General features: G+C 44.1%; 1 protein-coding gene across 1 annotated transcript in view; it reads right to left on the bottom strand.

The window, feature by feature from the left end:
* Nucleotides 1-7,594: 7,594 nt before the first annotated feature.
* The window catches only part of RAP1GDS1 (RAP1, GTP-GDP dissociation stimulator 1), a gene marked incomplete at its 5' end in the record, with an annotated part of 48,909 nt that continues 43,373 nt past the window's right edge, over nucleotides 7,595-13,130 (bottom strand). Inside the window, 2 exons of the mRNA XM_010074256.1 lie at nucleotides 7,595-8,255; nucleotides 11,709-11,837. Coding sequence (XP_010072558.1) covers nucleotides 8,128-8,255; nucleotides 11,709-11,837 — 257 coding nt within the window. The remainder of the gene's footprint in view (nucleotides 8,256-11,708; nucleotides 11,838-13,130) is intronic.

Raw genomic sequence — 13,130 nt, 5'->3', positions numbered from 1 at the left:
AGAGAGCAGAAATTGGAATAAAGCACAAATAGTGGAAGAAGAATTACTTCAGGCTCCATCCAGCTTAGAGTTTTTGATTTGTTCTTCTTCACTAATAACAGTGAACTTACAAACCTGACCATGGCTTGGGTAGTTTTATTGCACTTTGTATAAATTTAGCTTGTTGTATGACCCTTCTCAGTATCTGCGGAACCAGTCCTGAAAGCTGGGAGCTCCTGGCGCCTGCTTTGGTCAGACAGTGGCAAAGGGTGTGCAGCACCTCTTTGTTAAGTGCTTAGCATCTTTTTGAGATGAGTTTCCTAAAATGAAGTACGTGGAGTAGAAAAGATGACTGCATTGCTTTTAAAGCTTCCTTGTTCTTGGGGATGGATAGAAGGCTGGTCTGATGACCTATTAAGGTCCTTTCTGATCCTACGACTCTTCAACATGTGAGTATACATACCCTTGCACATTTTGTGTTTCTGTGCTTTAGTTGGCTGTGGTTTTTTTCTCCTCTGAAGGCTGGTAGGCACACCGGTGTTCCACAGATGCCACAGACAGTCCTGTTGTCCTGTCTTTGAGCATTACCTCATCCTCTCCTGGTTCACTCCCACCTACTGGCTCTCAGTCAGGCAGCCTCCATATCCTTTGGTGTCTGCTGTTAAAGGCCAGCCATGACTCAGAGTAAATTTTTTTTTAAAGCCTTTGAAAGTAATGATAATTCACTGTCCTTAATAGAGTTGGTTCCACCTCACCACAGCGTTATGTTTTTCTTAGCCACTCCTCAACTTGAGGAGTTACTGCTGTTTGTTTCCCCCCGAAGGGGCACACTGTTTTGCCTGATAGCAGCAGGACAGGCAGATCATCAGCACCAGTGTTGCTGCATGAGACAAAATGGTGCAGGGAGAAATCAGGGAAGTGTGGTTGAGGAAGTAACCCCTCTGCTCAAGAGCCTTGATTGTGACCCAGTGCTTTGGTTTGGTGAAAAAGCAGAAAAGCCTATGTTACAGGAACATTCCTTGTTGCCGCTGATCCTGCTGTTGCTGCTGTGGGCTTCTGAAGACAACTTAATTCTTCTACTTGAATTTCTGCAGTTGTACTGTATTGGCCTTCTGTCTTGTCACGCTGTTCTCTGAGTTCCAGTCTGCTGGACATGCTGTTGGCACTGTCAGACTGATAGGAAGGTAGATGCTCTGAGGTGAGCACACCTTGTTCTCACTACTTGCACATGTACACACAAACATGCAACACTTCAGCTGAGTCCCAGAATGACTGACTGTTCTTACAAAAACCACTAAATAACTTATTTTTCTAGAGCTTGTCTTTATTGCTGCAGATGCTGATCCTCCCCCCTTCCCTGCTCACAAGAGATGCTCTTATTTTCCTCATTTTTGCAGTTGTTTGTTGGATGCGTACTGAATGTTCAGGATTAGCTGTCTATATTGCACATTTAATTCCTGCATTTTTTGTCTACAGAATGGGTGGTAAGATGTCCTAGAAATGCCCTATCAACAGCTTCTCAGCAGCTTAGGGGTCCTGTTTGGAAAGCTTGTGGGAGGCCTTGGAAATCAATCTGTTACTGTCAGAGCCTGCCAAATGCAAGCAAGCTTTCTTCCAGAAAACTTTGTGAAAACTTCAGGTGAGCTGCAACTAGAGCACAACTGCTGTCTGCATGGGCTCATTTTCTAAAGCAATAAGATATAGTAGGCGGTATGACTTCTTGGCAATTTCTAACCTGCCTGGTGTGGTGGTGGGGTAGATGCGAGTTCAGTGGTCCCCAATTATCTTTGATGTGCAGTGGTTGTTCAGAAATTTGTTGTCAGGCTTATGGCCCTTGTGGAGTGTGAAACAGCTCTGTTTGCTGGATGATTTGTATGAGATGGTGGCATTTCTAATGAGAGGTCTGGTAGCTCCAGCAGTAGCTTTGGCTTTAAAGTCATTTCCAAATTCCCCACTGAGCCTTGCCAAAGGGCATCACAGTCCTTGTTCCTCTGATTTTTAAATACTGTCTGTATTCACAGGCCTTTCTGTTGCTTGAGCTCGCGCTCTCTCTTTTTTGTTTGTTTTTATAATAATAGCTTAATGGACAAATGTTTGATTTATCTCTTCGTATCAGTTTCAATAGCAGTACGATCTCTTTGCTTCAAAATCCATAATTTAGATTGTGCCCCTTAGAGTTGGAAGCTGTGGAGATGCTTGCTCAAGTGTATTCTGTCCTGAAAGCTGCCCTCTCTCCCCTTTGGGAGAGATGCTAATTGCAGTTCTGGTGTGTAAATAGTGTTTGAAATGTAAATAGTAGCATGCAGATTAAGTGATTCTTGCACATGACTGCTTTTCACCCTAAATGTGTTATTAGAGATACGAAAGGTGTCCAGAGAGTTTGCTGATGAAAACAGAGGGGTGGTTCAGGCTTTCCCTGGCCTGGGAGGTGATGCGGGAGTGCTTTCACCGGCTGCCATCCCGTGTCTACCCAGCGGGCGGGCGGCAGGCGGCGGGGGAGGTCAGCCCTGGCCCGCCTTCGGGCTCTGGGTAGTTGCAGGATCGGCTGCCATCCCGTGTCTACCCAGCGGGCAGGCGGCAGGCAGCGGGGGAGGTCAGCCCTGGCCTGCCTTCGGGCTCTGGGTAGTTGCAGGACCTCCCATGCCTTTTGCTTTGCTACTTGGCATTAGAACAGCACTGGACTGTAGAGCGGAGGGTGGGAGGTCCCAGGAGGCTGCCATCACTTGGGGCAGGACTAAACGTGGTGCTGTAAAAACTGCCCTGGATGTTAAGCAGTGTTTTTACTACTTCAGAGGTGCCCTTGGTAAAACTGATTCTTATTAACAGTGTTGGTGACAAGAGAAACTCTTGTATGAATTTTTGATTGTTTCCTTTCTTGCTGTGTGTGCCTTTTGGGTGCATTGAAATGGCAGTCCAGCCAAATACCCAGGAAGGAGATTAGATCTCGACAGGTGTCGAGCAGCGCTGAGGGTTCCAGTTCTTCCCTCCTGTTTTTGTTTTCTCTCTGAAGCTTTTTCAGATACCTGTAATTGGTCATGAAACTGCCTAAAGCAAATAAACTAAAACTACCCTGTTGGATCCATTAGCTACCAAATTTTGCCACTTGAAGGGGGGGAAAAAAAAATCTGCCTCTCTTACCATCCAGTATAAAAATCAGTGTTGTGACTACTAGTGTGCAGCAGGCAGCACTGGTAGCTGTCTGTGTTCTGGCAATATAAATGTGTTAATAAAGATCTCCATCTGTATGTGTGTTCATCTTCACACTGTGTACATAGTAGAGATGGACTTGATACTACCTGGAGCTCTGGGGAGACTGGGATTTGGGTTTTGTGACCCAGCCCTGTCTCTGATATGTCGTGAATTCCAGATTATCTCCAACTGAATCTCTCTCTGGTTCATGCTGGGGTGTATGACAAGGTGTCGATATTTACCCTTTGTGTATCATTCCTTTTTATACGAATGTATTCTCTTGTGTTCCTTTTTTTTTTTATCAGTTGTAAAATTGATTGTAAAAGCCAACTACACTTATTGAAAGTATTGTTATAACAGAACTGCATGCCCAGTAGAGTTTGACTTGAGCTTTAGTTTTCTGATTTCAGACTGGTTACCTGCAGTCTAGGAGAAAAGCATAGATCAGGTGCATAATGTATCACTTGTCATCTTTAGCGTTAGACTGTGGTATTGTATCACATGCTGATCTCAATGGATGTAACTGGAGTCTACTCAGGAAGTGAATGCAACTTCCTGGGAATTCATTTTAAGCTATTGGAAGTGGTCTTGATCATGCTACTTGTGTTCTTGGGTTTTTTGTTTTTTAATAGAGGCATTTTTTAGGAATGTTTTAATACACTTATGATGGACAATACAATAGTTTTAATAGTTGTGCAGTATTCTGTATTTACTTGAAGTAAATCATTTTATATGCAATTTGTTAGATAATTACAATTTTATAAATAAAATTGCGTGAAATATGGCGTTGTGAATGTGTACTCTTGATGTAGCACTTAACATTGACAACACAAAGATATGTTCATGTGAAATTCCTCCAGGAGAAGACCCCCTGCCTGCCATCCCCCAAGCTAACAGGGGAAATAAATCTCAAAGTCTATCAAAGACAGTGTAGAATATTGTGTTATAATTAAGTCACAAAACACATTATCATGTCATCAGCGGCTGCCCGTAAATGAATAAGCCAATACATGAAGAACACATCCCCATGGGAGGAGATCCCACATCTGTCAACTGCTGTTGAAGTCTCTGGCTAATGACCGTGCTCTGCTTCCTTCCGACAGGTCAGTGGTGTTCCTTGGACTGCGGTGGCTGCTGGAGCTCTCTCCACGACCGTTTCAGTGGCCCTGGACTGTGCAGAAGTCGCTGCTTTGCAGGGAGCAGCACAAAGCGGGTTTTTCATTACTTGATTAAACTTTTTGCAAAGGGAGGTGGGAATTTCACTTTTCTAAGTGCAGCATGTCCTTAAACAGAAGCAGTGAGAGCTGGCTTATATTCTTGTGCAGGTGAGAATGGGTGATGATGTCTTGTGCTTGTTTAGCCGGAGGAGGAAGGAGCCCAGTTTTTTAGTATTTCAAAGACTGTAGAGCAAGCCAATTCAATTCAATATCTCAAGCCTACAGTTTTGTCTACAAAACACCACCATGACTGATTTAAAAGCGTGTCTCTCTATCCAGATTGAAGCCCGATGCCTTTTGCATATTTCAGGCATATACATTTATCTGAAGATGCGGAAATGACTTGGCAAAATGAGAATGCAAATGTGGGGGCCTTGCCTAGGGAGGGAGGAACAAAAGTTGACCAAAAAGAAGCAAAGTTGAGGGCATTGACTAAAATCTTTGTAACACACGATAGATGTGACACACTTGGATAAGCCATTTTCATGATGGGAAGACTAGGACTGGTGACCTGCATTCTGTCAAACTCTTAACAGCCTGGCATGCTGTTTCTGGAAGCTGTGGCTGGTTACCATTTCTAGGACTTCTGACACAAATGACCTCTTCTGGGTTTTGTGGTCTCACTGGACCAATAAGTCCTCTGGATCCAAGTTCATGTTTTTGGGGTGTGTGCTTTACCCAAAATGAAACTTTTCCTTTTATTTCCACACTGGAATGTAAAAACGTGTGTGTGCTTTTAATCCTCCTGGCTGATGGAGGTCTTGCAAAAGCCACACAGATGCAGCCGAATGTAAAATACCAGGGAGGTGCCGCCTGCCCTGTGGAGTGTGGCAGCAGGGGTCGTTTGAGCTCGGTTGGCTGCAGCAGTAGACAGGAAAAGGCCCAATGTCTGGCGTGACCATCATGAAAATACTCTGAGCAGCAGCTGCCGAACTTTGCTTAGATGTAATCTGTCTCCTAAACATCTGATCAGAAGTATTGTCAGCAATTTCATTTCAGTTGACTTCAGTCAATTAAGTAGCAAAATGCACATGACAGTAATGTCCTTAGATCCCATTTCTCTTATTAAAAGAAGCTCAGAGGATAAATGATTTACCAACTACACAGAAATAACCTGCAGGCTGCAGCATGCCTCAGAACAGCCCAATATTTGTGTGGGTAGATACAGTCCCTTCAATTATCTCCTACTGCAACACACACCCATCTCTGCCCTTATGGAGGCTTTTCCTTTGCGTGTAGGCTTAGCACAGATTTTATCTAGAACTGTAAGCCATTTGATACTCCATCTGGGGAAACCGTCTGAAAGTAGAAGGGTATCAGTGTTGGCCTTTGTGCTTGCTGTGCCGGTGGTATCCCTAATAAAACTCTGGTGATATGGATATGGTTAATGCGTAACCTGAGGCCCAGTTAGACAACCAGGTGAATGGGAATTTTGTTGGTGTCACAACTTTGTTGATTGCCATCAGCTCGTGTAAGCTCTTGCAGTTTATACCCACGTCAAAAGGAACAGTCTCTCTCTAGAACCAGGTAAGTCATTGATAACTGGTCTTTCAGATGTCTTTTGGGATTTCTAAATCGATGGAAAGGCTTGTTCAGCCTGGGGAAGAGAAGGCTGCGGGGTGACCTCATTGCAGCCTTTCAATACCTGAAGGGAATCTACACCCAGGAGGGGAGTAAACTCTTTGAAAGGGCCGACAATAGCAGGACTAGGGGAAATGGATACAAGTTGAAGGAGGGAAGATTTAGGTTGGATGTTAGGGGGAAGTTCTTTACTAGGAGAGTGGTTAGGCCCTGGAACAGGCTGCCCAGGGAGGTTGTGGATGCCCCGTCCTTGGAGGTGTTCAAGGCCAGGTTGGACGGGGCCCTGGGCAACCTGATCTAGTAAATGTGTATGTTTGGTGGCCCTGCCAGGCAGGGGGGTTGGAGCTACATGATCCTTGAGGTCCCTTCCAACCCGGGTCATTCTGTGATTCTATGATTCTATGATTTCCATGCCTGAGAAAACTTGGGCTCGCGTGAGTCCACTATGAACTGTGATTGTAAACATGGTTCTGTGTTATTCGGAGCCTGATGTCACGGGGTCCTGGTCTGTGTTCACAGCTTTTATTGCACTATTACTAGAAAATGTCTTCTGAATTTTTTTTGCAGTAAGAGGCTTTGGTAGAGTTTAGTATGTGAGGCTTTTTGTGTGTGTTTCTGGCACTGGATTAAATGGACATGGAATCTCTTCTGCGTGAATGCTCCTGCAGCATCTGCTGGGTTTTGGTACAGCCTTGGAGCTTCAACTGACTCTTTGAGGCAAGTTTCTGTTCATACCCAGCTTGTGTGCATAATCCCTTTCCTGTCGATGGCTGGAATCTTCCCAGCACAGTGTCCGTGGGATAGCCAGTGATTTCATGGAGCTGGGAAGGGAATTTGGGAAGGTCAAAAGCTGTGTTTTCGCAGCCGCATGGCATGAGATCACATGGGTGCTTGGCCTCTGGGTTTGGTTTGTTGCCTCTGCTGATAAAAAAGGAGCCAGAAACTTCTGAGGCTGGCACGTCAGCTCTGTGAGTGCTGAATTCACTTGAAAAATTGTTCCAGGTCTTCTGATCTTTGTGCATTGTGGGCTTGATCAAGCTACACAATAGTGTATCACACAGTCAAAAATAACATGTGCTGGCTTGCTGGAAGCTGCTATCCCAACTGCTCCCTGTTTTGCCAAAAAGTTGTCTGCTGGCTTGCTTACTGGCACGTTACAAACCTACAAAAGAGCAGCTGTGAGATAAGATGCTTAAACTGGCAATTTCCCAACTCCTTTACCTAGGAAAGGAGAAACAGAAAGATTCTTGTATCTGCATTTCTCAGTTGATGGTGTGCTGTTGAGAAGTTGCTGCAAGATAATGCCTTTACAAATCCATCTAGAAAAAAACCCCCAACAAACAAAAACCCGATGCCAAGCAAGCCCAAGTGCACTCACTACCCTCATGGCTTTATGGGATAAGGATTGCACAGTGTATCCCTGTTAAACACATGATTGTTGAACCACACAGTGCCTCTGTGTGAGCATATGTAGTGACAGTGGTTGGAATTTTCCTTTTGTATTTGCTCAACTGAAAGGCAGTGATTGCGTCGGGGCCAGAGCCAGGAACGAAAAAGGCTCCTCAGCAGTGCGTGGTGGTGCAGTCGCAACTTCTGCGTGCGGTTCCAAAAAAGGACAAACCACAGGATAAAGTGAGAGCACTGAAATTTTTATTTGTTACCTCTAGGTACCACGAGTTTGACATTAATAGGCAAGACCAGTGAATGAGCAGCAGCACATTGCATTCAAACCTGAATCTCCAAAGCACCAAAAATGGAGCTAGATTTACTTCTTAATCCTACAGCCAGCACACGAGCCTGGACTTGCTGCCTCTTGTATTGTCCCTAGTTTAGTAGTACATCGTTACGCAGTTAAGGGGCGTGAGGAACATTGTGTAGTACCACTTCTACATCATCATAGGACTACAACATGCACATTCTACTACGTGGCCCAAGCAACAAGAATACAAGTAGAACAGTTACGGGTGGAGGCAGGTTCATGTTAACACCACCTATGAATTTGTAGAAACCTTTTTGGATGGGTACCTACAGCAGTTCATCGATTTGTGTGGGAACATTACACGCATGCACAAGTGATACAGTGGAAAACAGAGTGGGAGCGGCAGCAGGACGGAGGACAAAGGTGATTCTGTGACGGGATGCGCTGGAAACGAGACCTTCCTCAGCTTTCTACAGCGAGTCTCTGCTCTGTTAGCGAGGCCTGCTGGGCAACAGTTTTGTTCTCATGGCTGCGGAGTTTTGATACGACTTCTAGAAATGCCATGCTCTGCACTTCCTTTTGAAGAGGTTCTGAAAAAAGAAATAGTAAAAGAAACGGTGCTTTGTATGAGGCAGGCAAAATAAACTTTTCTATTGAATCCCATACAGGCATAAGCACACAAATACATGTGTACACATAATCGTTTCATTTACTTTTTTGAATTGCTTTTGAGGATGGAGAGAACTCTCCAGGGCACGCACAGACTCCACAGATTTCAGGTACAGATGCAGGATGAAGCTGCTGCATAACAGTTACAAAAATCCACTGGGACTGCCTTCCGAAACAGATGCTTAGGAAGTAATTGTAGTAAAAATACTTTTCTGCTTTATTCCTTAAACTAGCCTGGCCAAGCAAGCCTGCCTTGTAGGGTTCCTTATATTGTTTATCCGTATCAGACTGGCTGGGGCTGTTTGTGTGGGGGTGTGAAGTGGGTGAGATGGTTCTTTACTGGATGGGTCACCACTTGGTCACTGTTAGCTGTCTGTTTACAGCTCAGCTCTGAAGTGAATGCAAATACAACAGACACCTCGTGCATTGCTCCATGCAGTGTGTGCAGCAATTGGGTTTTACTCAAAACTGTGAGCCACGGTTTGACAATTCTGATCTTAGATTGTACTGTGCTTTGTATTTATAAGGAAAGGTTGGGAACGACCCATAAAATTGAGCTTGCCTTTTTTTTTTTTTTTTTTTTTTTTTAAATTTGATGAGTTTTCTCAAAGCCCTGCACTCCAATCATCTCACAGTTGAGAAGTGAAGCTGCTTTTGTTTCATGCCCTGTTCAGGCCACTCTAGTGAACTCCTATTCAGCAACACACACCTACTTTTTTTTTTTTTTTCTTCTTCTTCTTCTCAGGTGCTCTTGGAGGCCTAATCCCTGAGCTTCCCAGGCAAAATTCCAACCATCTGTTTCAGATTAGCTAGGCTGTATGCTATGCACCTTTTTTTTTAATAGCAAGCTCCAACATTTGTTTCCCTTCCTACCTACTTTCTTGTTCACATGTTTTCAGTTCGCTTGCAGTTTAACCCCTGTGGTGTAAGAGCTGGGACCTCTCGCCCTGCTGTGCACCTGGGAGCCCATGCCATGTATACAGAATGATATCAGTGAAGCTGTTGAGGTGCTTCTGCTGCGTAAGCACTTGTGCACTTTCTCCTTCCAAGATATTGTCATGTTGAAGCAGGTGTTGCTGAATTGAATTTCAGGAATTGACTGTGCTTTACAGTGGCTGAATACTTCTGCTTAACGTACAGACTTGTGAGCCTGGAGCCCCTGACACACAGCAGTGACTGTGCGAGCTACGAATGCTCTGCTTTTGCTAATTCTTTGTTATGTGTTTCTGTTTTCCATTGTCCTAGTTTTTTCCCCTCTTTCCATCCATTCACTCAGTTGCAAGAGCAACTTCCAGATGGCAAAAATCACACACAAATATATATCTATTGGCTGCTTAACACACAGCTGTTGGCAATATCAAGTTAAATGTGATACCAGATACCCTGTAACAAAGGATAGTAACAGCAGTCACTGGAGAATTAAACTTAGCAACTACTTCTAGTCTTTACAGAACTATACTGAGGTCAATTAAACTGGCTGCGCAGCTCTGTTTACAGTAAATACAGAAACATGTAAATACAAATGCGCACTGTGTGGAGACAGTGGTGAAAGTAATTTATAGGCAGAGCTGGAAGAGAGAGGTGTTTTAGTGTCTTCACGTGCAAAGAGCAGACTTCACTCTTTGATGCCCCCTCGGTTAAAATAGTTACCAAAAAAAAAAAAGTTAATACCAGTGCTGCTCTGTTGTTACTCTCCTGTACTCACTGATTTTACACGCGTTTGTTCATCAAGAAGCTGGGCTGAACACTGGGTCAGCCAAGTGCTGGGTCCTAACTTTCCAGCTGCATATTGCAATAATGTGCTGGCTGCTCCTTGGGAGTGGGCTAAGACACCCCATGTCCAGGCAAAGCTCATGGTGCGGTGGCAGACTGAACCGCCTGGAGAACACTAAGAAAAACCCCTGAGACGAGGCTGCTCCTGACACAGGTGGAATAGAGACACAGGTATTTAAATAACTGTCAATCTTGCAGGTGACAAGGTTCAGGGAAGGGAAAATGCAAGTGTCAGGCAGAATTTCTGAGAATGATTTCAGTTGGAAGCAGTGGGAATACGTGCAAGAACGTCCCAGTGAGGCTGAGGGGGAACTTCTGCGGAAAGGCTTCTGCTCTAAAATGGATGGATAATCCCAGGCACAAAATGGCTCAGGAAGGTTGTGAGTAACAGCTAGATTACAAGACTTAACATTCAAGTGAATGCTTACTGGGACCTGAGGCTTCTTAGCAAATTCTGAGCTCAGTCTTTGTACATTGAGATGTACATACTGCTCTAAAAACAAATATTTGTTGCTTTAAGATGGCAGTAATACAGCATTCACTCACAGGGATGTACAGGTCACCAGAGTTACACTTGCAGTAGGCATGGAGAACTCTGTTTAAGAGGAAAAAAAAAAGCAGCCTTGTTTACAGAGACAGCACACACTTAGCTATGATAGCTTTTAATCAATTTAATTGAATTGCTGTGAACTCATCTGTGGAGAACCTTCAAATGTTTCACACTTGGCAAATCATATGCAGACAGCCTCTCACACCTTTCTGTACTTCATCCAGTTCTTTGGCATCTTAGTTGTCTGTACATTTTTGAAATCTTTATGGAATGAAACTTCTTCTCCTTCCCCACAGTAAATACTTCTTAAAGAACTGACTGAAAGAAACATAGCCACTTCTGGAAACCTCAGCTGGAAATCCAATTTCCCGTGCCACCTTGCTCTTGTTTGTTTGTTTGCGTTTGCAGCTTCCCACGTGTGTGTGGGCAGTACCGAGCCATAGTCTGCTACACCACCCTCCGAACAGCCTGACCTTTAGCAGATGGTTAGCTCAGAAATGTTAGACTTGGCCGTGCCCAGCACTGGCAGGTGTTAGAGCATGTCCTCCTCGTCTTTCCAAGCACCCGTGAACAGTTGTGCCTGCTGCTGGGCTGAGCCTGTGAGGGCTGCGGAGAGCAGGACTCTTCCCAGTGAGGTAAGTGTGAGGATCCCCCCAAAGCAGGATGCCAGCCTGCGTGCTGGACTAAGTCCTCCGTTGTGTGCACATGCAGCCTTGCACGTATTTATTACCTGTATCTTTGTTTCCTACCATTCTTGTAGGAATTTAAAACTAAAAGTAAGGAGGCTCCTTGCAAGATTCCACCAAATTTTGCTTCACTAAGTTGACCAATAAACAAAAGCCGTCACACATCAGTTATGGGGAACCTCCCACTAACAGGTGAAACAAAGTTCTTGTTCTCTGCATATTTGCAAAGAGAGCCTGATACTGTAGTTTTAAATGCCTTTCATTTCTCTCATGTCAGTCGAAGTTTAAGCTAGGCGCATCCAGCTTCTGCAGATCTAAGTTTAAACACCAATCTCTTCGGAAAGCAGTCCCTCCTGAATACTCACCAGATCCTATAAGGGCACAGATCAGCACCATGGAGTTGTATTTGATTTCTGGAGCACTCCTGTCGTCTGAGAGCAGTCTGTGTAGAATCTGAACAAGCTGAGCGTTTTCGAGATCCTTTTCAGCAGTGACTGAAATACAAGTGAAAATCTGTAAATCTGGGAGTGCTGCTGGCTTTGGTGTCTCCATGTGTTAGCCGTTTATTGAAACGTGGATCTCTCACCGTAGTGAGGGTGCTGCTGTGATACATAACTCAGTGCTGTAAAACTGAAGCACGTATTAGATGGTATGATGACAGGAATCACAGCTCTTTTTATGAAAATGTAAAATAGCCTAACTGCTTGAAAGGACAATCACAGAATTTAATGATAAAATGCAATCTTAAATGTGCAGTGAGATGATGGGAAAAGCCACCAGGCTTTCTAGCTATTTAGGCCAAAATCTGCCATATTTGAACTTTCAAGACTTGCAAGGCCTGAATTTGCTTTTGGAAATTTTGTCTGAGGAAATACAGATGGTGTAATTCTTGATTCTGTGGTAGAGGGAGCTCAAGATTGATTATAAACACTGAAAAAGTTCAGAGTGTGAGTTACTTGCTCTGTAGTTTTCTAAGAAACATTACATACTAGATTCAGGCTCAAAACCTTTAAATATCTGAAGACAAGACAAAGAAGGGTTAGATGAGTCATGTGAATACGAACATTTTTCCTTTTAATTGAATCAATTCCCTGATGCAGTGGCAGTGATTTGGAAGTTGAACATAGAATTCCTATAGTACACAATGGTAAGTGATGAAATAGAGAAAAAATATGTGAAGTTGCTTGTTTAGTTCCTTATCTTAGTTAATAAACAAGCAAACAGGACAAAGAAAACCTCTGTTGGGCATTTACCTTTTTGTTTGGTAAGCTGAGCTACTACAAAGGCAGGTCAAGACATGTAATCATCTTTGCCTTCATATGGCAACTCTTGCGTCTATTTCTGTGGAACCTAATAAAACCATTTTGGGGGCATCGTCTGCCTCTGTGTTTTCTTTAGCTCTCACTGATGAGGTAAGTGAAAACTTCACTTTGAGAAGCCCTCTCAGCTGGGTATTAACCATTCCTGTGTAGGAATGTTGTCAGGTCAGTCTCCACTCCGAAGTATGATTTTCCTAACCGTTACCCTTTTGGGTTCTGCCCAAAATCTGAAAGTTCTGTTCGAAGGCCTTTCCAGATCATGTGATCACCTACCAGAATAATGGAGCAAGCACTGCATTACCAGCAAACTCCAGTGTGCTGCACAACCGTATTGCCTGCCTGTGTTTGCACGAGGTGTCGTGTGTTTCCGTGCCACTGAGACGCAGGTGGAAGAGGTGGCTTCTCTACATTGCAGAATAAACTCGCACAACTCTCCCTGTACGACTCCTCTTGGGCACAGATGGGAGA

Source organism: Pterocles gutturalis, unplaced genomic scaffold (genome assembly GCF_000699245.1).
Source record: "Pterocles gutturalis isolate BGI_N339 unplaced genomic scaffold, ASM69924v1 scaffold12667, whole genome shotgun sequence".
Taxonomy (NCBI): Eukaryota; Metazoa; Chordata; class Aves; order Pterocliformes; family Pteroclidae; genus Pterocles; species Pterocles gutturalis.
This window is presented reverse-complemented; position numbering and strand designations above follow the sequence as displayed.